The sequence below is a fragment of the Lissotriton vulgaris genome, chromosome 10 (genome assembly GCF_964263255.1).
Source record: "Lissotriton vulgaris chromosome 10, aLisVul1.2, whole genome shotgun sequence".
NCBI lineage: Eukaryota > Metazoa > Chordata > Amphibia > Caudata > Salamandridae > Lissotriton > Lissotriton vulgaris.
In genome coordinates this window covers 80,859,701-80,884,950 of record NC_141698.1, presented here as the reverse complement: position 1 = coordinate 80,884,950, position 25,250 = coordinate 80,859,701, and the positions used below count along the sequence as shown (strand labels likewise).

The following is a 25,250-nucleotide window of genomic DNA, read 5'->3' as shown; positions in this document are numbered from 1 at the left end:
ATTTATATATAAAAACCTGTTTAAACTGAAGACCGGGAGCCCTAAATATTACCCACAGCCTCTGATGCTAGCAGCAGATGGCAGCCTCCCACAAACACACACTTTGGGTGAGAAAACCATCGGGAAAAATCACCTGAGCTTCAAGAACTGCTTTTAAAGTCTATTTTTGCTTTATGAGCATATGAAATAACTATGCCTCAGAGAAAAGCCTGACTGCACATGCCGAGCTACCAAGGGGGTGAACAGGGGTTATTTCAGAAGTGTAACTCCCTTACCCTGACTAGGAGGAAGGGTCCCTACTTGGACAGGGTAACAACCTGCCAACTAGAGTCCCACATTTCTAACCCTCCCTCCCTCCAAGAGCATTGGGCAACAGATGTTGAATTTGCACTCTGCCCCTGGCCACCCCTGTCCTGCTTGTGGTTTATGTTTGGTGCCGCTTTGTGGCCCCCCTGTGCTTGCTTAACCCCTAAAGCATGGCCCCCTGCAACCGAATTAACTAACTGCAAGCAGTGTGGCTCCGAGCAACCTCAGTCTCCAATGGGCCAAACTCAGATTTTGACCTCTGCGCCCGGCCGCCTCTGTGCCACTGGTGGTGCAGTTTTGGTACTCACCTGACTCTTGCCCTTTGCTGTGCTTTAGTCCTGAAGACTAGAACTGTAAGTGTGATACTTACCCGTATAACCAATAGGATAACATTGTACTGCTCAGAAATTGTTCAGTCGACTTTCAAAAGTGAAAAGTTTTTCTATTAAGAAACTTACTTTCCTTATTACGGTGATCTTGGCCTTAAAATAAAGTACAAACAAAGCTCATTTACTATGATTGGTGTGGATCTCCTTTTTGAATCGGGTGTCCACTACTGGACAATATTGCGCAATAAATGTCTTACACTCCTCTGTGTTAGGCCTTTGCTGCTCAACCACATTACCATTAATAGAGCACTTTGGGTTTTACATTGAGCCCTTTACACTTTTAGGGAACCCCTGGACTCTGTGCACAGTATAACCACCTAGAGGCTTACCATATACAGAGCCAGCATTCAGTACATTTAAAAAACAATCTTATCTTAAGGCGTTTAACACAATTACACGCCTTAAATTTGTATGAGCAAACACCCACCTCCAACATCCTCATGAGAATATCTCTGCCGTTTCCATTTTCCTGTTCACTCTTGGAGCGGATGCAATCCACAAGGTTGAGCAGGAGCTTACAGGACATAGTCTGGATGCTGCTGGGGAGGGACTCATCGTCAATATTCTTGGCAAAAAGCTGGACAGCGAGGGAAAGGTCATTGAGAGGTAGATGTTGCCGAATGTGATGTACCAGATCGGCCAAGGTACTATATGCAAGTGGCCTAGGGAGGAATAACAAGAAAGCATGGATTATCACCTCAGTCAGTGTATTCAGAAAGCGAATCCCAAAGAAGATCATAGATTGGAGTCATCTACACCAATAGTGTGTGATTAGTCAGCAAAGGCCAAATTGACATTCGACTTTAGTCAGTTTCTATTTCCCATTTTCACATTTGTGCACACTGCAAAGCTCAAGCTGAATGATGGGTAAGAAAGATGCTGCTTAAAAGTGATGCATAGTGTTAATGTTAGGAGTATGTATAGAGAGTGACCTGATACCCGGAGGTGTACTGGTGCTATGTGAAGAAACTGCTGGGGAAAGGATAGGAGAGAGTGGTACAACGGATCAAGTAGCAAAAAGCCATGCTTTTAGTGCGTTCCTAAATGGCAGCAGATTGGTCATAATTCTAAGATCCAGAGGAAGAGCATTCCAAGTTTTAGCCGCATTGACAGTAAAACTTCTGCCACCCCAGTTGACTTTTTTTTACCAGTGGGACATTTACAAGTTTTGCGTCAGAAGATCGCAGTGTTTTCTTAGGTAAGTACCATTTAAACCGGTGATTGAGGAATTCTGGGCCAATTCCATGCAGGGCTTTAAAAACCAGGCAAAGAGACTTAAATAGAGTTATTTTCTTGACTGCTAGCCAGTGAAGCATTTTTATTTTAGCTGAAATTGACTCATACTTTGGTGTGGCAGTAATGAGTCTAGCCGCAGCGTTCTGCAACATCTGCAGTTTATTTAACAACCCTTTATGGATGTAAAGGTACAAACTGTTGCAGTAATCTAATTTGGACATAATAAGTGCAGTAACTACAATTTGTTGTGAGTCTATCGGCAAAAAAGGCATAATTGTTTTGCAAGATTTGAGGATAAACGATGTTGCAGATGCAACCTGATTTACCTGGTCCATGAAATTTAGTTTATCATCAATCAAAACTCCTAGGTTCTTCACTTTAATTGGCATAGGTGGGACACCCATGTCTTCCGGCCAGCACTTAGGAGTCCAAAAAGTAGGCTTGTTGTCAAACAATACCACCTCCGTTTTGCCAGAGTTCAGTTTAAGACAGTTTTGGGCCATCCACCACCCTACTGCTGTCATGCAGTCCTGCAGCCTTGAAGCAGTTTCATGAGTGGCCCCTGGGAAAAATTTCACCACAATTTGGGTATCGTCCGCATAGGATGTTAAAGTGAACCCAAAGTTCTGAATTAGGGGTGCTAATGACGATACATAGACATTGAATAAGGTTGGGCCCAGGGAGGAGCCCTGCGGCACCCCACAGGGTAGAGAGAAGGATGCCACATCAAATTCATCCAATGTCACTGTTTGAATTCTGTCAGAGAGGAATGATTTAATGAGCTTCCATGCCTTGACCCTAACTCCTTTCTCGTATAAACGGTCCATCAACAGTGCGTGATGGACCGTGTCAAAGGCCGCGGAAAGATCAAACATGATCAGTACTGCGTTTCCACCTTGGTCCAGGATAGTTCTGATTTCTTCTGTGGACTTCAAGAGTGCCGTTTCGGTACTATGGCCCTCTCTGAACCCGTATTGTGTTGGATCTAGGGCATGGGAGTCCTGCAAGAATTTGGTTAGTTGGGTATTCAAATTGTTATCAATAATTTTTGCTGGGACAGGTAGCCTGGAGATAGGTCCGAAATTGTTGGAATCACTAGCGCCCAGGTTGCTTTTTAAAAAAAAAAAATTAGAAGAGGCAAGATTAGGAAAGTAACCTTCTTGATACATATTATTGATGATAAAAGTCAGTTGGTGTGAAACTGGTTCAGCCGCCAGTTTTAGTGCTGAGATAGGCCAGGGTTCATATGGGGAGCCTGATTTTTCTTTCTCCAATAGTATTTGAATGTCGGAAATGTTCGGGGAGGAAAAGCTATTCAGGATAAGCGCATCCAGATATAGTTTCACCTGATCAGATTCAGAGTTGGAATTGGTGTTGGGGACCAGTATTGAGAAGGTTTACAAAATGCTATTAACTTTGACAAAGAAAAATCTGGCAATAATATCACAGAGCTCTTGACTAGCTGAGAAAGGCAGTGCGCAGGGATGGGCTAGTGTATTAACAATTCTAAAAAGCTCTTTAGGAGAATTTTTGGCCGGTTTCATTTTGTTACTAAAATATTCTTGTTTTGTATTTTTCAGTAACTGTTTATACAATGTCAATCCTGCTTTGTATTCTTTTGTATCTTTCTCCTTATAGCCCTTGTGCCAATTTCTTTACAAATATTTGCAAGCCAGCTTTTGATCACTCAACTCCCTCGAATACCACGGAGAGGCGGGCTGCTGTCTCATGTGACTGAGGTGTTTGGTGGGAGCTAGCTTGTCCCCTGCCGCTTCTAGACACTTAGTGTATGAGCTAGCAGCCTCATCTAGATTAGTGGGAATTGGTGTTGAAGAAGAGGTTAGAAAGTAGTGTAAGTCCTCTGCCTTTATCATATTCCAGGCCCTACTCGCGGAATAATTTGCAGTTAACTTCGGCGTCACAAGCTGCCAAGCAAAAAATAAGCATGGTTAAAGCATAGAGATGAAGAGTCTACAATGACTTGAACGAACAAGGTATTTATCTGTCCTTGTATACTGCAGTCTGTACCCGTTACTATCTACTTCTGAGCAATGCAGTATTTAAGACAGTCATAACTCTTAAAAATTATCAGAGTAGTGGGGGGGTGGCCTTTGCTTGTTAGAACATAACGAGTTTATCAAATATATAATTCTTACCAGTGTTAGAAAAATCTACACATTACATTCACTTCATTTATTTATTTATTTGTACTATGCCAATGTGTTTCTTCAGCTCTGTTATTTGAAAGCTGAAGAGCCATTAGATTTAACATAACAATATTAAATACAGCTTTAATTGCATTTTCATCTGCAAGTAGGCCTTCTTGAGTAAAGGCCAACTTTTTCGTCCCCTACCATCCAGACAAATTATATAGCATTAAGGCCATCTTAATTAAAAAGTAAGGGAACCAACTGATCTGGCCAAATTCAGGGGGGGTTGTTAACTCAAGCTGTGGGCACTGGGCTGCATGAGAGCATGGATGAGTATGGATGGTAGACTAAACTACTACAGTATGCATGAAGTCAACACGTAGACCATGTCCCTAGGAGTACAGTTCTCTCAAAATGGAGGAAAGTCATGTGATGGCACGTAGGTGGTTGCAACAAGAACAATTTCTCAGGCTTCTGCATCTAAAACCAGTTACAGAAGTTGAGAGCACAATGTTTGAGATGTAAAATAGTTCACTACAAAATAATACAAGTTAACAATCTTGTATCATTCTAAAAAAAATTGATTTCCGTCATTTGGAGCTTTTTGGATCGATGGTCCCTCAACAGTAATTAAAAGTGGTTACTCCAGCATGACCTACAACAATTCAAAACCAGCAGCCGCACGACCAGCAGAACACAACAGTTAAACGCCTACCTCAGCGTCTCTCGTGTAGTGTAACCGGACCCAATTAATATAGACTCATCAAACAGCTTATCCATGCATGGAATGAACTCTGCAATATACAAATTTATATTCATCGTTATTCAGAATGTCCATTATGAAGAATGCAACAAAAAAACAGAGAAGCAGAAAACGGAATGAGTTATCAGAGTATGCAAAAGCTAAGATTCTTGATTTGCCAAAATGATTTTAAAATGTGTAGTCCATATTACTTTTATAGCTTTAACATCATTAAAAAAGCTAATTAGACATTGGGCCCGATTCTGATCTCGTTTGGAAAGCAAACCGAACGACTCCTGTCTGAATGCTTTCCGTACGTCTCGTATCAGGGGAGTCTGACCGAACAAGTACGATGCGTTTGAATGCATCCGGATACGAACATGCACACAGGCTTGTATTGAAGAAAGGAGTGCCTGCCACACTGTGCATGATCTGAAAGGGGGTACCCATGGGCATGATTCAGAGGGCCCCGGGTGAAGGGGGGCCTGCTATGGGCCACCAAAGACCGATTCCGGCAGCCTTTTCTATCTGGGCAAAACGATTCGTGAAGGCGCTCCGACTCGTTCATCGTACTTGCTCGCTTGGAAAACCTACTCCATAGAGCTGTAAAATTCGGCTCTGGAGGGCTCTATCTCTCTGCATGCCTTCCGGAACCGATTTGGTCAGCGCTGAGGGTTTCCAGGCATGATTGCACTTGGTCATTTGGAATTGAGAACGAGTCGGTCAAAACAAGGGCTCTGGATCGGTTGGGTTAAACCAAATCCGATCGGGAGCCCGTCCAACCAAGATCGAAATCAGGCCCTTTGTGAAGTGATGCCCTTTTTTGTAGACTCGCTCCCTCACTTTTTTGCCCTACTGCTGCTGGTTTTAGTTATGTTGTAATGCCTGTGATACACTGGGCCCTCTTTACCAGGTCTCCGTGGCTGCACCCTAACCATTAAAAGGTTATGTTTAATTGGTTTATACACAATTAGCATTACTTAACTCACTCACAAGTCCCTAGTATATGGTACTCTGTGTATCTAAGGCCTGTAAGTTAAAGTTACCAGTGGATTGAAGCACTCATTGTGCTACTATAAGGGTAAAGAGGTAAAACATGCCTCCCAGACTGCCACTACCGGTTGCAGAGCAGCTTTATAAAAGCTAACTCAACTTAGCCATTTTATCCTGTGGCAAAAGCTTACACCTTCCTTTTTAGGGTGTACAAGTCACCACTAAGGTAGGGCTATAATGCCCAAAAGATAGGATGCATTACAATAAAGAGAAGGACATATTTTCATTTTAATATATATTTCATGGTATTACCCCATACAATATATAAAAAGTACAATACAACACATCCAATTAATGTAACAATTATATACAGTGTGCAAAATACGCCATATTTAACTGGTTTTGTTGCAGGGATTCTGCTCAGGAACAGAACTATGCTTTGGACTATAAAACATCAGTAAGTAGGGGTCTGAGTCACCATACCACATCAGTGTCTATGAGACTGAATCTGAATAGCTATAGTGCCTCACTTGCCCACCTAACCTTTCAAGAGAAACAAGTGAGTTGGCGCCCCAGAACACATCACTCGACACTTTCAGGGATCATGGTAACAGGACACACCTATTCGCTCTTTCACTCGTACTTGTGCACAATAAGATAAAGAGACATGAAGGAAGTTTCCAATATTTATTTAAACTATTGTGCTTTAAGATGTAATAATTGTGCCACAATTAGTAAACAAATACATATCAATATTATCATCAGCATGGTTAATAAACTGTATAGCATGAAAAGCCCTGTCACGTTATCGGACAGATCTGCCTAACCCCTCCCGTACTACTGAAGGTAATTGGTTACATAGTACAGAACTCTGGGTTTCGTGGTGGACCCCATACCTTAGCTTGCATAGATGAATGTTCTACATCCCAGATGATGCCACACTAATGTCTCAGGGCCTTCGCTGTGTGCGTTTTCTCAGAATCCCTGTCCTCAGTCATATGACAAGATATGTGCATTCAAACACAGCAGCTACATTCCTTGAGTATGTCTAGGTGCTAGAGTCTGACCAGAGAGAATAACAATGGGCAAGGTTGTTTGACCTTGTCGAGGCTGTTCAGCCTAAATCCCAGGAAAATAATAAAATACAAAAACATGCTGGTTCTGTGTGAAAATATAATGTGGCATAAAAGCAAGCGTGTTAGTAACCTGTGCAAAACTAAAGGGGCCTACAACATGTATGATTAGGCGAACATAGGGAAAAAGACAATAGGCCATTTGAGAAACACACAACAATTTATATAAAAATACATCTGGTCAATTAAAATTTAAAAAAGTAGCCCCAAACGTTTCCATTGTACCCATAAAGAAAATAAATAGGTATTTGGGCCAGACACAATAATAGAACTTGTGTTCACACTAGAGTACTTTTAAGGCTGATACTTTTGACGCCCCAGATTGTGACTAAGGGGGAGGGGAGGGGGGTTATCCATTTCCTTTTTGCTAAGGATAGGACAGAAGAACAAAACATGTTCAATATTTTTCTTCCTAAGGCCACATGCCTTGCACAGCCCACTGATGGTCAATCTAAATGTCCCACTTACAAGTAAAACTGTTAAGAAGTAATGTTCCAATTCTGAACTTAATATATAATGTTTTGTCCCAGTGAGAAACTATTTTATCTAAATACGCTTCAAAAGATGGAACTGGTTGAATAGCCAAAAATGTATCCTAAAGACTACCAGTTTATGTATTTATTTACCATTTTTCTGTAACAAAGCCAGAAGATCTTCTTTATAATCTTGCTGTTCAATTAATGGAAATAGGGTCAGTCCACATTCTTTCCAGGCACAGGGCATAATACCAGAGCTTAATATGGCAAAAGCGTTGCAAATTATGATCCCTATACAAACCTTAAAATCGCATTTACACCATTCATAAAAGACCAACTCTGGAGCTGTCCACAACCTGGCCCAGTATTGTAATTATTTAAGGGCTGTCAGGGTGCCTTTGTGTTTCAAAGACATATCATAGTAGAGGGGAGGACCGAAGTACTCTGCAGTAGATTAAGTAGGGATCTAACAACATTAGTTTCTCTGATGGTAAACTCGTTAGTATTACCCATTCCCCAGATTTCTGCCCCGTGAAGGACTTCAGATTGTGCTGTTGCTCTACAGACCCCTAAATCTGTATATATTCATCTAGAAGTTTTAGATCTATACAAATTTGCAAACAGCTGATGCTTTGATGAGAATTATCGCCCTACTTTTTTAAATATGCTGAGTCAATTTTAGGGCACTGTCTACCCAATCTCATGTTTCTACAAAAAACGCTTATGGGGTCTAATTGCCACAAACCTCATCTTTTGGATGTTAGTCTCCAAGCCCTTGTATCACAAAAGACCTGTAATCTGTTGAGCAAATTTTGCAACCCACAGAGGTTCTTGAAATAAGCAAAGTATTGTCTGCAAAGTGTATGCCTGGCATAGGTGTACAATCACATTTAGGAGCATCATGGATGCAATCCTATAAATAACAAGATGCACCATTAGCATATAAGAAAAAAAAACGAGAGCAAAGAACGCAACCTTGATGTACGAACGCCTTGCTTCATTGAAAATCTATGAATTAACTTGCCCTGCGTACATTCTCCCACTTGAGCATAATTATGCTCATGAAAACTTGCTGTAACACATTGTAGCCTATGAGAGCCACCCATCCAATTGGATAGGCTTATAATTTGTAACAAATTCACCTCTGTATGCAGTAACTTCGACCCTTAATCAGACCCGCTCACTGTCGCAACTCACCTTCCCTTCATAGCGGAAGAACAGAACAAAACAGGGCCTTATGGCCAGCCATCCCCATTGTCAAAATCGCTTCTGCCATGTGGTCCATCCACTCGGGGGCCCATTCTGACCCTTGCCCCACCACACCTTCATCAAATGACTCCTACCGATCTTCAGCTAAGCTCTAAAAAAAACATCTTCAATGCTTCCATCAACTCAGCCATACTCTAGGACACCTGGAGACATGCCACAGTCATGGTCCTGCTCAAGAAACCATCCACTGAACTAGCCAGCTTTTCAACTAAACACTCTCATCCCTCCTACAATACTCGGCGAAGGTCTAGGAGAGCCTCTCTAATATTTGACACTGTCTCACACCCCATCCTCATTAGGCGACTGTACAAGAATGGCATTCAGAGACTCTCTCTCCACTTGATCTGCTCCTTCTAAACGAATAGAACACAAGCTATTAGCCGGACGCTCATTTTAAACTCCACCCACACACTCAAGGCACCACACAATGTAGACCACCACCTACATGAAGAGTTGTATCGAGAAACAACCTTTACATTGCGGATTTTACACCGCAATACATTCACAATGCGGTTGTTACAACTACTGCTTTGTTACAACGCAAGTCGTTACAACAACTTGTGCTAGATGGCGCTCTAGACTAGGGAATAGTATGATTTAATATTCCAACACCGTCCCTACTGTTGCACACACGAGTTGGAATAGCAAGTCATACTAGTCCCAAGTCCAGCACACCATCTAGAGCAAGTTGTTGTAACGACGTGCGTTGTAATGGCACTGTGTTGTAACAACGCGGTCGTTGTAACGACAGCGTTGTTAATGTATCGCGGTGTAAAATCCATGTTGTAAAAAGCTATATTCGTTGTATCTCCTTCCATTAATCACTCCGTAGGATTCCTACTTGCAGACACTCTCCTCATACACAGAATTAGATGAGTGTTCGCTTACATCGCTCCAAAAGCATGGAACAACCTCCCTCTTTCAAATCAAAGCCACCGCCTCTCTTTTTGAATTACACAATAAGATGACGAACGGGCTGTTCAATTAACCAACCCGCAGGTCAGTGGCTTCTAACCTACCAGTTTGGTGGTTTATTGGACTTATGTGGTCACTCTAGGGTCATGTGTTTGACCTCACAGGTTCAAACCCATACACGTTATGTTAACTAGGCAGGGCTCAGCACACACATATGCTCAATGCCAGGATACGCTCGTGGGCGAGTCGTTTCACAAACAGAGATAACTTATGTGAATATCCCTCATTTTCGTTTGGTTATTAGGCAGCTCTTGTTTTCATTTATACATACAAATATGGCAACATCTCACTCAAGAAAAATTTTATCTCCCAAGGTTACCCAAACAAAATGTGAAAAACAAAATTGAAAAAAACTGTTTTTGATTACATACGGCTCCTTAAATCAGTAGTGAGAATATGCTTAGCAGCTATAAGAAGCTCTTTGCGAAGGTGAGCTGTTTCCGCTGGGCAGTTGGATAGAAGCTGTAGCATGCCTTTTACCATCTGCTGTGAGTACTTTGCCACCAGGTCCTGTAACACAAAAATAGCAAAACTGAGAACTTATTAAACAACAGAATCTGACATTATTTCAACTATGGATGAGAAATCCAGGTTAAAGAATGTGATTTCAATGTTGCCACTGAATTGGAGCCCGCACATTAATGCAATAAACATCTTTTCAATCATATTTCAACCACAAAATGTACTATTACCTGCTGTTTTGTTTGGCTGGGCCATAGAGAGTACAATGGCACAATATTCAACAACTCTAGTTCCCCAGCACCATGGTGGCATCTCTAAAAACCAGGAGTGTTTGGTACCAGACTACTCCTCTCAATAAACCCACACTAATTGAGTCTCAGCCACAGCATCCTTAAAGCACCTTCAGCATCCTTCATTCCTTGCATCATGATCACTCCATAGGAATCCTTTGCAATGCGGATAAAGTGCCTGGAAATGTTGAAGGACTGCTTCTCCGGTGAAGGTAACTGTTCTTGATGAGCTTGTTGGTCCCCCTGACTATCTCCCTGCCTGAGCAGGTTGCTTTAAGTACTTCTTACAACCGTATTGACATTTTCCTAAACCATATTTGTTGACACTGCCAAGGCGTGTTCGTGATTGAGAGAAATTGCACTCATTTATTACTGCTTGTAAAATCTATATCCTAGGAACAGTCCGTGGATCTTTTTCATTCTAGCCCTTAAATTCTTTCAAAAATACAATGTATTTTTATAAAATGGTGTCAGATTTCTTGCATCTCGTGCGGAGTTCTTCACTTGTTTTGGTGCTGCTTCAAATGCTCAACAGTTGTTCCTCGGTGTAAGCCTTGCTGAACAGTGCCACAGGTACCCAGGATTGAGCTGCAAGTTTGATAGACGAAACCTAAGGGTCCTAAAGGGATTGCTAAGTGTATTACACTGTGAGGTTGCACTACCACACCATATAACACAACCCATTTCCTCACAACCAACTCCTCCTATATTTCTTTGAATTCATAGCGCTGCCACAATATTGAGATTCTTGGGTCAGGTTTATGTTAACAACCCATACCACATCCAAGAGTAAAGCCTTGCCTCCTGGACTTTGAACTGCCAAAAGTCTTAAGCTCTTGACTAGGTCACATCTGGAGATTTGGTCTGGGAAGGATATCTGGACGCGTCAGTCAAAGCTTTTCAAATCAATACATAATAGCAGAAAGATAAACATTGAGTTAGCCTCTCTCAGACATTGCAATTCAAATTCTGCATGAACATCACATTTGTTGAGTATTTAGGGTGCACCAGCATACACTGGTAGAGTAGGGATACAAGTGAGAGGACAGTCCTACAAGGATTTTCTTCTTGTAGCCGAGAACTCATAACATGTAGCGCTGGTAGGCAGGCAGGAGACGTGTATTGTGGGGCAGAGGCACCAGTGGGATGATACTGTACTGCTGCAGAAGCAACAGCTCTCTGAAAGAAATAGATGTAGGGCAGAGCAGTGTCCACTCATGGCCAAAGGATTGGATGGTTTTGGGCCGGAGTCATCCATCTTTTTTAAGGATACAGGTAGCAATGGAGGCAGGCTAAGGAGAGAGAGAATAATGTGGCAAGACTGCCGCTCATTAGTGCCAGAGGCAGTGGCTCTAGACAAACATAAGGGGAAGAGAGGATGAGCGGAAACAACACAATTCCAACCTGTAATAATAGGATCACTGCAGTATATGAATTAGTTGAGCAATCACAAGTGCTATTCTTAGCCCTTTATACAGTTATACTATTTTGCATTGACTCATGTAAAAGTGGAAAGAGAGAGAGGTCAGTGAACAAAACGTTGGGAGCTCACATTAGTTGTATTCTGCAGGACATAAGATTGATTCTCAGCAAAATCAACTCGGCTTTCCGAGGGTGACAGATGGAATATCATTAAATTGAGTACAAATATACATTTTCTTTCCCGTGGTAAAAACGATTAAGACTAACAGTTCCTTTGATGACTGCTCCTTAGTAGTCAATAGGTGAGCTCACTGTTTCTGTTCTCCTTTAACAGACACATGGAGAACATTTGTGTTCTTCTTTATGGCCTCCTAATTTTCAGCAGGGGACAGCTGCTCTTTCACAAATGTTTGAAGGGTGCATGCTACATTTCCTGCTTTGGAAATAAGGTATCCACATGTACATAATTACTAAGCTCAATACACAGCACCAATAAAGGGAGAGTGTGTGTGTGTGTGTGTTGCAAATACCAACAAACTCACGTGCCATTCTCAACTTTGAAATCATGATGGTTGATAGAGAGGTAGCCTCCCTTTGCATTTTTGTTTCTTTTTAATTTAAGGTCCCAGACATTTCTACTGGATCAGTACATTGTTTCGAACTTAAATTGATAAATAACATACACTAACACCTTTGCACCTGTTTGATGGGCCCCAATGTACTCTCCCTCATCATGCAATGGACAATAGTTTCGTCACTTCAAATGCATGAGTATTTTTGAAAACTAAGACAGATACTTCAAATTAATGCTTGTATCTCATTATTCAATCACCTTTCTTCTAAAGGGACCAGAAAGATTCAGGCAAAACAGAGAGTCAACTCAAAGCATCTCCTACAAGTTCTCAATAGTCAACAAACTCAGTTTTGAGCATGAGTCTAGCACCTAGCGAGAGAGAACTATAAAGACATTTGGGGTTGAAGCGAGGACCTATGACTTTCTGTTTTCAATGTATTGCTATTTTACTTACCTTTATTAAAGTCCTTTCATTCATAAAGCAAAGAATTGACTGGACAGTGAAGTTATTAAATGCCATCTCCTAGTTAAGTGAGTTTGTAAGCCATTCCCCTATCCTAAGGTTTAGACTACTTGGCCTCACTACCCTGAGATAATAAAGGGCCTAAAGGGAATTCCTTGGCTAACCAACTCAGACTGCAAGAGTACAGTGACCCTGGGACGCTAGTGGTAAATAGCCTTACCTATTGGGTAGGGTCCAGTAACATCTGGGTGCCCCAGGGCCCCAAGAAAAGGCATGGTATAGCCCCATGGAGTTAGGGCTTACCAGAGAGAAAAGATGGCACATGCTGCTGACCTCCATAAGACTCCCTACAACATCAACCAGTATTGGCAAATTTAAGGTTTGAATTAGTGCAACAGTTTTTTTCTAAGCCTCTATAGCCCAACACATGAATGAAAAAGGAAACCTATTTCCAATTAGAGCAAAACTAGTGCGTAAATATACTGGTCACATCACCCACCTGGTAAATTCTTATAATATAAGCCAGGAATGACAAGGTTTTGATCTGAGCTGCAATAAAATCAGCATACAGTTCCTTGTTGTAGAGTTTATGTTGCCTGTGATTCAAGTGACAAAAAATGTCAATTAAAATGTAAACATAAAAATGAAAACTCTGAAGGTTTAACACATTCAACACTGCTACCACATTTATAATAGTCTATACAGGGTCCTCATCACCTCAGCAGGCTTCTACCACACATGCCACAATGTATTATTACTATGCCTCATAATGACAATGCTTACCACTTTCCAGCAAGTTTGAACAGGTATCCTTCTGATCTGTATACATTTTGTGAGACTGTAAATTTTTAAAGCACAAACGCTAGCACATGCTTGGGGCCTTCGATATAGTATGCAAAGTCTATGTTGCCCTAACTCTTCCATCAGAGCAGCGATCATGCACTGAATAAATAGAAATAGTGAACTACTAATAAAGCAAAGTGCAACAAAATTTCTAAATATGCTAGAAACAATGAGGGTTCTTATTTTAAACAATCAATCAGAACTTGGGCAATAACAATAAATGAGGAACATGCGCATCCAGGTTATTTTCAGTTTGGTATTCATGCAACACAAATTGGAAATTTACTTTTGTAATGTGTGTAAATCCTAACAAAATATATGTTGTGTTCACATTGCTACAAAATGTCATCCTCGCCTCTTTTAAATAAGGCATCTTCCTGATCCAGAACTAAATTAATTGATCCAAGACAACAGATACTGAAGAAGCACGCTTTATCTAACCTCAGCTGGTCAAAATCCCATCAAAAAACAAGAAAAAGAGGGGAAGGTCCTTTATGAAGGTAGGTGAGGGGTATAACTTTGTATTCCACATTAACACTCCCACAGTCAAAAGGGGGTGATAACAAAAGCAAAACTCAATCACTGGAAGATTTGGTACTTGAATGGCTAGGATTTAAGCATCGTCAAAAGATGTGGTCAGCAGAACATTTTCCAAGGAAATAAGGGGAACCGATAAAGCACAATTAAAAGTGGTCCAACTTTCTGCACGCAGATTAACTGCAAGTGACAGGATGCCAACTTAAGGTGCTATCCATGTTGTTGCCACCTGATCATTCCCTAGTTTATAGTAGGCTGGCTACTTTTTTCACGCTGTAGGATGTATACCTGGCTGTGCCCAGGGATCTGGAAGGCCATCTCTGAGATAATCAGTAATGTTCACAGTACCCTGTTTGTTTTAAATTTTATAATGAGTTTTTCATCCACATTACTTTTACCTTAAAGCCAGGCATTGAGATATGATTAAGTACTTTATCTTTTTCGTTTACTTTCCCACTGAATTATCATGTACAGGGAGCGACCAGGCTCCCTGATCAGCTTGTGCCCAATATCGGTCTTCAGCTCTGTAAAGAATGTAAGAGGTAGTGCCTTTTGCGATTTGTCCTTGCATTTAGGTACTTGTGCGTCATTATTTACCTGGCCTGAACTCTGTTGCTTTTCATTATTAAAAGAGACCTTTCATGTTCTACACAGGTAAGCATGGTTTTCATTACATGATCTACCTTTTGAGGTGGGTTAAAGTAAGTGCCAGGCAGTTTGTGACCACGGTGTGTACAGCCTGTTCATGCTTTTTACTTGTAACTACAATTATTTCAAATATTTTAAAATACATCACATATATTTTTAGAATAACCAAGATGTGCATGTGGTTACTTTCAATAATTTCATTCTATACATGTCAATGTAGTGCAACACCCTTACAGCCAACAGAGAAAGGATAACATAACTCACCTGGCATTGGCAGATACCTGAATTATAATTGTATTCATAATCAAAGGCACAAACTCTGCCACCACATTATGAATGTTTAGTTTGTAGAGCTATGGGGGAAAAATGAACAAGCTGTCAAACCAACAGCAAAGAACTACAAAATTAACCACATTCTGATAAAACTGCAGAACAAATGAAGGTGCAAATAAATTAAATAAACAGCGTCTTAATATGGAGCAGAAATTATAGCAATGATGGCAATCATATTACTCTTCAGCTGTAAGCACAGCGCATACAGTTTAAACGTTTGTGTTTTGAAACATTTTAAGGACAAAAAAGTTATTACTAACAAGTGGCAGCATTCTTAATTCATTTTATAAATGTTTTTTTTGATAGAAATACAAGAAGTATTCTTGCTTTCATTGTATCTCAGGTTGGGCTGGCCTATGACAGCCACAACAGGAAAACACACAAAATTCAGAATGGCATCCAAGCAGAGGACAGGAGAGATTATGGAAGCAGCACTCAGGCACTCCACTATTATTGGATAAGTCTTTCAAGCAACATTTGATCCACAGTCATGATTTTGAAGGTATACTGTGGCTGAAGTGGTGACTATCTTGGGGTCACCGAGCTGGGATTACTCTTAGGAACAACTTGGGGAGTATCCTGGCACACTTATCCATTCAGATCATCACCCATCCATCTCATGGATCAAAATCATCAGTTATTGTCCTTCCTTTCTTCCCAGCCATGGGAAAAGGGACCTGTTACAAATGCATTTCATAACTCAAGCCTCACCTGCAGCGCCTTCGACACTGCAGAGGCCCACTCTCCAAATGTGACTTAAGCCTGATCTACAAGCTCCCTGCTACTACTGAGCTAAACCAATGTGTGTCACGCCTGTCAGTCAAACTCAAAGAATCAGTAAGGGAATACTCAACACACAAGTATCCTCCCCTGCATGTAATTATAAAAAACAACTTTCTACTGATGTTTGCACTTGCATAGCGCGCCCTAGGGGCACTTTGGTATTATAGACGGGGCGCAGACACTTGTGCGTCCCCTTCAATAATACTGATAGCTCAGGCGCACTTAAAGCGCCCGAGCTACCTTCAGAGGGAGTACCCTAATTTGCATAGGAACGTGCCCTATGCAAATGAGGAGACTTGTTTGACTGGTGCCCAGGTCACATTACAGACGCGGGCGCAGAGGTAAAGGAACCCTCAGGAGGCGCACTGACAGTGCTCCAACTACAAGGTGGCACACTGTCATTGCGGCCTCTGATGGCATCCCTCTGGCGGGGGCATAGACGGACACTAAACGGTAAGACCCTGGGTAGTGAGGCCAAAAAGCAGCAAAATCCGGAGGGATTTAATGGGTGGAACCCACTATGCAACTAGTAATAAACCCATTGTTTAAATCGGCACATCACACTGCTACCAACAAAGAACAACAATTCGGCTTGAGGTGGTCTGCATCTGACCACTAACTCATTCATCTCATTGTTCTGCTGACAGGTCGTGTTGCCTATTGGTGTAAGTACGACATAGGAACTATGAATAAAACTTAATGCCAATACTCAATTGTGCATCAATTATGATTTCACTGATCGGAGACAAAGGCCAAACTTTTGCCATATCTAATCTACGCTTTAAATGTGTAAACACAACGTAGCACAAAAAATAATCATTTTATTTGCACAGAAACACCAACCTGATACATGAGCACAACAATGATGGGTAGCTCTGCAAGAACTTTCAAAGACAGGGATCCTCTGGGAATTATGGAATGCTGAAAAGAGAAAAAGAACAAAGGAATAATTGCTTAATACGCTATGGTAGTGTGCCCGGTGTTTGTGATTGTATACACAATTCAACCAAAATGAAAATACTGTATTAAATGTTCATCTCATAAAAATGTACGATTAAATGAGTACCCCTAATCAGCCAGGCTAGCCTGGTTCCAGTGTCAAAGTAAGAAAGCGACCCACGTCTAGGCATACCCTTACAGCGCTAAGGCCTTATATTACATGTGAGGAAATATCTGCATGACCAGATATGCCCCTGTGCTGGTCAGTTCAATTACTGCTAGTACCACAAAACAGGGAAACCATCTTAAAACATGTGCTGGACACTGGTGAAAACTAGTTCCCCAGCTACAAGATGGGTTTACTGAAAATAGGGATGTTTGGTATCAAACATCTCGTATTCACAAACCCACCCTGATTCCAGTGGTGGATTTATAATATATGCACACAGAGGGCACCTTAGAGGTGCCCCTTGAAAACCTACCAGCCTCTGGTGCGCTGGCTGACTGGTCTCAGCCAGTGTGCCACCTGAGATACCTTTCCAACCTCCCAGGGTGAGGGACTTTGCTCTCAAGAGGTCAGAAACAAACCCTGCATGGGAAAATGATAATATCCTTTTTACCCGGTGTAATTGGAGTGAGGCCTACAGGCACACTCACCTTTTCCACTGCTGTGTTTAACTCACACTTGGCTTACATCAGGTGGATGTAGGTGTGTGTGCGTAGTGATAACATATGGTGAGTGCATGGGAGAAGTCCAAGACATACACTACACCGAGGGTGCAGTGTGGAATATTGTGCATATGGTAAATGTGTGTGCGCTAGCAGGTTGTGTAAAACGTGACACACTCTGGTGCAGTACAGAGAGACTGTAGTAATTATCAGTGTGCGCAGACATTGTGTGAGCTGCATGCGGATATGCTGGTGGTAGCACTGTACATGGGCACAATACAAGACGGTGGAGTGTGCTATGAATGCATACGAGTGCAGAAGTGCCTGTACTGGTACATTACAAGGAGGACTTTGGGTTCCCATTTTGGGAAGCCCAGGCCTGCAAGGTGGAAACATGGTTGGAGGAGGGGGGGGGGGGGGGGGGGGGGGGGATCGTCCCCAGACATAACTGTATATTGCTGCATTCCTGTAAGCTGGGTGGAACAAGCACTGTGCATTTCAAAGGGTTCTTTGATTCAATGGCAGATCACATTGAAAGGGCCTGAACACATCTCAGGAAGAGAGAGCAGGGGCTGATAAGAGAATCCTAATGGGTAAGGCTGGGGGGCCAGGATTAACCTCTGATGCACATATTACTGTGGCCTACATCTGGGCGGGAACTCTGGGCCCTCCCATGAATCTTATTGTGGGCTTTTGAGGTCCTGTCTGCTGTGACAGACTTCATTCAGGTGGAAGAAGAAATGGGAGAGAGGTCCATTTCAAAGAAGCAGAACACCAACATAAAACTTCAAAGGTCCAAACCCTAAATCACATTTTGCGCCTGGAAAACAACTATAAGTAGGGGAGTCTTCGACCTCATAACTTGGTATCTGCCAAGCAGCCAGCCAGGCTGCATCAGGAGGGGAAGCTCTGCAAGATTTTTGCCTGTGACCAGGACTAGCAGCCTAGCCATGTCTCCATGCACTTGGAGGAGACATCGCCCAGGGGAAACAAAGATTACCTGCCTTGGAGTCTGGAGAAACAGTACTTACCTGCTCGCCAAGACCGGTGTGCCCATGAGGGAGAGAATGTTGGAGAGAGGAAGATGCAGCGAGGAGCCCAGATGGGTGGAGCTCCTGAGCAAGGTGTGAGGAGCTATGTTGCACCAATTGGGTGGTTGCCAGTGTGCCTCATTGTGAAGTTTGGCCACCTTGTATGCCAGTAGAGGCCACCATGCACCAAGGCCAGCGCCACATCAATCGGGCAGTGTGCAGCGTTGTGGAAGTTGGCAACCATGTATGCTAGGAGGGCGGCCGTGTGCAATGAAACTGTGTTGTATCGATCTGGCCGTCGCCGTGTGCAGGAAGTTGCCATGTCCCGGCATAGCGGGAGGGGGACAGCAGAAGAGCGAGCCGTAGTCAGTGTGACCAGACAGAGTGGTTTGCTGAATCTGTTCCTTATGCCAGGAGGGGCTGCTCGAAGCACTGAGGCCGGAGGTCTGGGTCACTGCGTGTTACCCAAAACTGCTGCTACAACCAAGACGAGGAAGACTTTGTATCCGAGGAAGCAAGAGACACGTAATTGGAGCCCTGCAGTAGCCTACCTCATCCCCAAACAATGATGAAAAAGCCTTACTGTGCGTGGCTGGACTGATGTGTGCAATTCTTCTTAATGTATAATCTCCTTTTTCCCTTTGACTAATATAGGAAGCTGTCTCTTTACATAGTATACCAAAATGAGATATGCTGAGTAAAGTATCCAAATATCCCTTATGAGTGGACAGGGGTTTGTTAAAGCACACCCAAGGTGCTCTACCTAGGGTAGTGTGGTGGAGCAGCCATAGGCTTATCAAAGTGTTAGATATAGATGATAAAAAGCATGGGGCTTAGACATGAGCTCTGGGGCACACCTTTGTCAATAGTCCTAGAGCGGGATTTGAAAGAACCCAGAGAGATGGTTTGGGATCTGTGAATTAAAAAAGAAAGAGAAAAAAAAGAAAATCAAGGAACCATTGTTGGGCTGTCCCATAGATTCCAATTTTATAAAGCTTTTGTTGTAGCCTGGGATGGGACCGTATCAACCGCTGCAGATAAGTCTAACAGCACAAACATAACTGGTGTATCAGTATCAAGAGCTAAACGTATCTGATCTGTGACTGCTACAAAGGCGGTCTCCGTGCTGTAAAAGGATTGAAACCCTGATTGTGATGGGTCCAAGATCGTGTTGTTCTCTAAGTAATCTGAAAGTTGTTTGTTAATGTGACCTTCCTGCAATTCGTCTATTTAACATGAATATTTAGAGCAGTTGTAATATTTCTGTGGCACCTCATTAGTGCAGCTCTAGAAGTTTCCTGATCAATAAAATTATTTGTGGTGTGTCAGCATCTTTCAAATTTGTTTACAGGAGGATTTCTCTTTACGCAAATCAAAGGTGTACCAGAGCGCATGGTTCTAGGCCTGGTTTTCGCACAAGTTTTGGGAGTAGCAACTCTGTCAAGAGCAGAGTTTAATGCGCTGTGGTGTGAGCTACAGCTTGATCAACCTTTGAGGTCTCAGGAGCTAATGAGAATTCAAATTCCTTGGCAAAGGAGTCAGGAGCAGTGCTCATCGTTTTGGTCCTACTAGCCTTGTCGAAAGAGTATCAGGACAAATTCTGCAGCATTTGTCTCGTCTTAATTGCATGCACTCGTTTCTATTTTGCAACATTAGTCCACATACTGTTCATATTCCATTTTGATATTTCATATCCACTTATTAGTTTTGCACTGTTATTTGTACTATCAGACCACTTTTTCAGAAATGCTTACCGTTCTTGTTTCGCTGTCCTCTCTTTCAGGATTGACCTTTACAATGATTGTTGTAATCATACCAACCATTTCTGGAGAAGGGACTGTGTTGTCTGGGATACCCTGGGGGGTCTCAAAGTATCGGGTCTACAGAAAAAAAATAACACTTTTTTCAAAAACGATAACAAATATTTAATTAAAATACTCTTTTTGTCATCAATGTTACTGCATAATTCTGGATTCCAACTTTTATGTAACCACTCCTTCTACTCGATGTTCAAATTTAATCTAAGCTTATGCATCACTACTGCAATTCTACCCTCTAAGATTATTACAGAACAAAAAGGTTTTCCTCCCAATGCCACTAACCGCTCTATTGTTTACATTATCATTTTTATAACATATGTATATTATTCTATAAATCCTGAAATTCTGACTACAATCTCCTATATGCTATACTTGAAATACTTTTTCCATTTGCTTTATACCAACCTTTATGATGCTGACAGATCTTAAATGTAAATATTTTACCGTCACATATATGCTATTCCTGCTCTAATGACTTCATATTTTGCCTTTTGATTTTTTGGTCTAAAAAAATGCTAATAGGATTGTGTATACCCACTAATTTCTGGACAAAGTATGTTTGCACTCAGTATGAATTTAGCTATAATCACTTCTCGTATATCTGTTCAGCGCTCAAAAGACCATGGGCTGAGTTTGTGCCTAGCAAACTCTTAAAATAATTTACTGTATATCTTAACCAGACAAATGTACATTCTTAGCCCAGCAAAGATACTGTGTTTCGCAAGCATCGCATCACACCAGTGGAAGAAGGTTGTTATTTCATCAGCCCAGAGCCAAAAAGAGCTATTTCACAGTAACAGCACGGACAAGCTAAACTTCGCCATTGTTGCATTGTAAGCTAGGGCTAGCAGGTGTTTTTTATATGTGCTTGGGAGATTTAAAGCTCTAGTGCACCGTGTAGGTACACAATTAAATCCTCACAAAAACAGCCAAAGTACAGGGATAGGCCAACTATTAGCAAAGGCATGAGGGCATTCTAAAATCATATTGGGGTACAGAACTACGCCTTCCTCAAATCACAGGCAACATGCACCGATTTCTCAACGACATGCTAGCTGAATTACAGCAGTGTTCATGGTTGTACTGGGGAGACAGTATCTGTTCAGCCAGGAAGGTGCAGGTAAAAGGTAACAGCTAAAGACCCGAGAAAACAAGTTAGAGAAGATGTAACATACAGTGTGTGTCTTTATAACGATACTGCATCCCATCCATTAGGTAGAGAAAATTGCTAAATATCTTTTGTCTACTTCTTGCTGCCCACCGGGTAAAAGGGCAGTGCTGATTGCCACAGCACTTAGTAGAATAGCATGGAAGTACCCTCTTGCAAGACCTTCACTGAGACTAGAACCTGAAGATTAATACTCACAGGTAGACCAGATGTTGAGTCACTTGACCAGAAATGAGTTGATCTGTGAGGACAGACTGCGCCAAGGTGCGATCCCAAAGGAGGAAAATGTTTAAGTTGTTGTAGGAAAGTGCCCCTTTATGCAAAGTTACTCTCTAACTTTGCATAAAGGGTTAAGTCGGGCTCCCCGGAAGATCCGGTAAAACCTGACCTGTTTAGATCTTTCCAGGAGTCCATCTTGCGGGAGGGGCTAACGCTGATTAACAACTCTCTCCAGTCAGCAGCCGTCCCCAAATCCTGGAAACATGCTAAGGTAGTTCCCCTCCTAAAGAAGCCAACGTTAGACCCCGCTAGGCCAGATAGTTACCGACCGATTTCCCTACTCCCATACCTTGCTAAGATCATGGAAGCTCATGTGAATTCCATTCTGACCACTCACCTGGAATCCAACGGAATTCTGGATGAGTCTCAGAATGGTTTCCGTGCCAAACAGTACGGAATCGGCTCTACTGTCAGTCACGGAACATCTAAGGGAGGTGCAGGACCAGGGCGAGACCTCGTTTGTGATTCTGCTGGACTTGAGTGCGGCCTTTGATACGGTCTCCCACAGGATCTTGTTGGAGCGACTGTGGGAGATCTGAGTCAGAGGGAGTGCCCTGGATTGGTTTTTGTCTTTTCTATCAGATCGTTCCTTCCAGGTGCATGCCCCGCCGTACTCGTCCAGCAGGCACTCTGTGGAGTGTGGGGTCCCGCTGGGCTCTGCGCTTAGCCCCACATTGTTTAATGTGTATGTCCGCCCTCTGGCAGTGTTGGCACGAGATCGTGGAATCAGGCTGGTATCGTATGCTGACGATACTCAGCTTGTTTTCACTATCTCTAAGGACACTGAGTCAGACCAAATGAAATTCCAGGAAGACATCCTGGCCATCTCTAACTGGCTGTCCCAGAACTGTCTTCAGTTAAACTCCTCCAAAACAGAGGTACTGGTCATAGGCAAGGAAACCCAGTGTTGGAACCATCATTGTTGGCTCTCCATATTAGGACCTCCACCTATTCCTAAGGAGGTAGTAAGAAATCTGGGTGTGATGTTGGAAAACTCACTCTCCTTAGAGTCACATGCCAAAAAAGTGGCGGGCACCTGTAACGGCCGCTTGCGTGCTCTTAAATCCATTCTTTGCTTCTTTGAGCCTCCCACTCGTCAGGTCATAGTCCAGGCGGTAGTCTTATCACATCTAGACTACTACAATGTTCTCATGCTGGTCTCTAACCGGACAGTGATTAATAGACTACAGAGAGCTCAGAATGCGCCGCCCGTACTCCGTTTGCCTTGCCTAAAACCTGCCACATCTCCCGACTCTTAGACGCTTGCACTGGTTGCCTATAAAACAACGCATCCAATTTAAAACTCTGTGCATTACACATAGAATCTTGTATGGCTCCGGTCCACGAATTTTGCAGGGACTCTGTACCCTCTATGTCCCCACCCATACCCTCCGCTCAGCGGATTTATCCCTTGCCAGCACAATCAAAGTAGAGCTGGTGGCAGCTCCTTCAGGTACCTAGCCCCGAAGCTATGGAATTCGATCCCCCTAAAGGCTCGGGCCACCACGAACCACATGCTCTTCAGAAAACAGATTAAAACTTGGCTGTTCTCCTCTATCTAGCTTTTTCTCACTGGCTGCGTTCTGCATTTCCTGTTATGTCCATAAGCGCTGGGACGCCCCGTTGCTGGGGTAGCCATGCTCTATATAAGCAAAATTAACATAACATAACATAACTTTCTGCCCGATACCTGATGCCAACTTGACTGAGTATGTGCTGGGATCCTGCTAACCAGGCCCCAGCACCTCTGTTCATTCCAAAACTGTATCTTTGTACCCACAATTGGCACATTCCTGGCCACAGATAAGCCCCTTGTAAAAGGTACCTTGGATACCAAGGACCTGTGCCCATGGAAGGCTTGTAAGGGCTGCAGCACCCATTGTGCCACCCTTAGAGACCTTGCACCTTAAGACCCACAGGCTGCGTGTTTTGGTGCAGAGAAAAGTGAAAAGTCGACATATGTCTGCCATGGCTGCAACCCACTGCCTATGTTCTAAGTAAGTCACCCCTCTAGCAGGGTGCACTAGACCATAGGTGAGGGTACAGTGTATTCTTAGACATGATAAGTGCAGTAAAGCCATAATGAGTATATGGTCTGGGTGTTTGTCAGTACGAACTCCACAGCTCCCTAATGGCCTTCCTGAAACCTAGGAAGTTAGGTAGCAAACGTCTCAGCACATCAAAACCACAGAGATGCCAGTGTAGATTTTAAAGTAAAATGCACTCAGAGGACATCTTAGAGATGCCCCGCGAAAAACGAACAGCCCTGGTTTAGTTCCTGATTGGTACCCGCCATTTGCCAACACCAAACAGGTCTCTGGACCCCTGTTTAGAGGGCCTCCGCTATCTGGATCCAGAAACACAGCCCATCCTGGGCAGAGGTGTCTAGCCTTCTCCCCCAGGATGGGCTGGGTCCACGAAGGGTAAGTTTTAAAGGCCTATTGCCTTTGTTAGCTGACCCTGCCTTTTGCTGCCCCCGGCAACTGGCTCCCACTGGTTCTGACCCCCACTTAGGCCAGCAGAATCGGCAGGAAAAACAAGACTGGTAGAGAGGTGTGCTCACCTTTGCCAACCCCACCCCTCTTACGGCCCTGAATTTAGTATTTAGAGGCGACCCTGAACATTGCCTTCTCAGACTGAAGAAGAAAGAAGAAGGACCGAAGGGACATGCTGAAAGAGGAAGAAGAGGACAACAACAGCTTGGGCTCCAGCCCTTCCGGCCAGTCCGGACTTCAACCTGCCCCCAGCGATAACCCGGCGTGTCCAGCTGACATCCAGAACCTAGGACGACCTGTCCCCTGCCTTCATCAAAAGACTGTCTCCCATGAGCAGTGCGTTTTGCTCCAACCAAAGACTCCAACACGGCCCTCGGATCCAGCCGAATCCACGGTCCTGCACCCAACGCCCATAGCCCGAGTTCCAGTGGCCCAACACCACGAGGAGGTCTCCCCAGCATTCCTGATTCTGTGGTCCCCGATTTGATTTAACCTTATACCCAATGCCTGCAGCCTCAACCTGAAGGGTCCCCCCGACTGCAACCGGAGCTGGTAAGGAAACCAGACGCCCAAAGACACCCCACCATCCAACATCCCACGATCTTGGATGGCCCAACAGACGGTGTCAAGGCATCTCTCAACAACCCAACTTACCTCTCTTGCCGGTGGTCGCCCTCAGGAAACCGCCTTGACAGAGCCTGAAGCATTTCTTCCAAACCAGAGATCTCCATTGGAGACCACAGGGCTCCCAACAACTTCTTGGAACCCTGCATCCGGCTGCCTCCGTCCCATTGATGGTGTAGCTCTTGTGCTGATTGATGGTCC

The 25,250-nt window shown here is 43.2% G+C and overlaps 1 protein-coding gene across 2 annotated transcripts in view; it reads right to left on the bottom strand.

The window, feature by feature from the left end:
* TRRAP (transformation/transcription domain associated protein) overlaps positions 1-25,250 on the bottom strand; it is a 737,638-nt gene that overhangs the window by 653,641 nt on the left and 58,747 nt on the right. For both annotated transcript variants that reach the window (XM_086940544.1, XM_086940545.1), the window contains exons 8-14: positions 20,418-20,543; positions 16,868-16,945; positions 15,173-15,261; positions 13,380-13,476; positions 10,041-10,179; positions 4,797-4,875; positions 1,123-1,357 (exon numbers count right to left, since the gene is read on the bottom strand). In XM_086940544.1, coding sequence (XP_086796670.1) covers positions 1,123-1,357; positions 4,797-4,875; positions 10,041-10,179; positions 13,380-13,476; positions 15,173-15,261; positions 16,868-16,945; positions 20,418-20,543 — 843 coding nt within the window. The remainder of the gene's footprint in view (positions 1-1,122; positions 1,358-4,796; positions 4,876-10,040; positions 10,180-13,379; positions 13,477-15,172; positions 15,262-16,867; positions 16,946-20,417; positions 20,544-25,250) is intronic.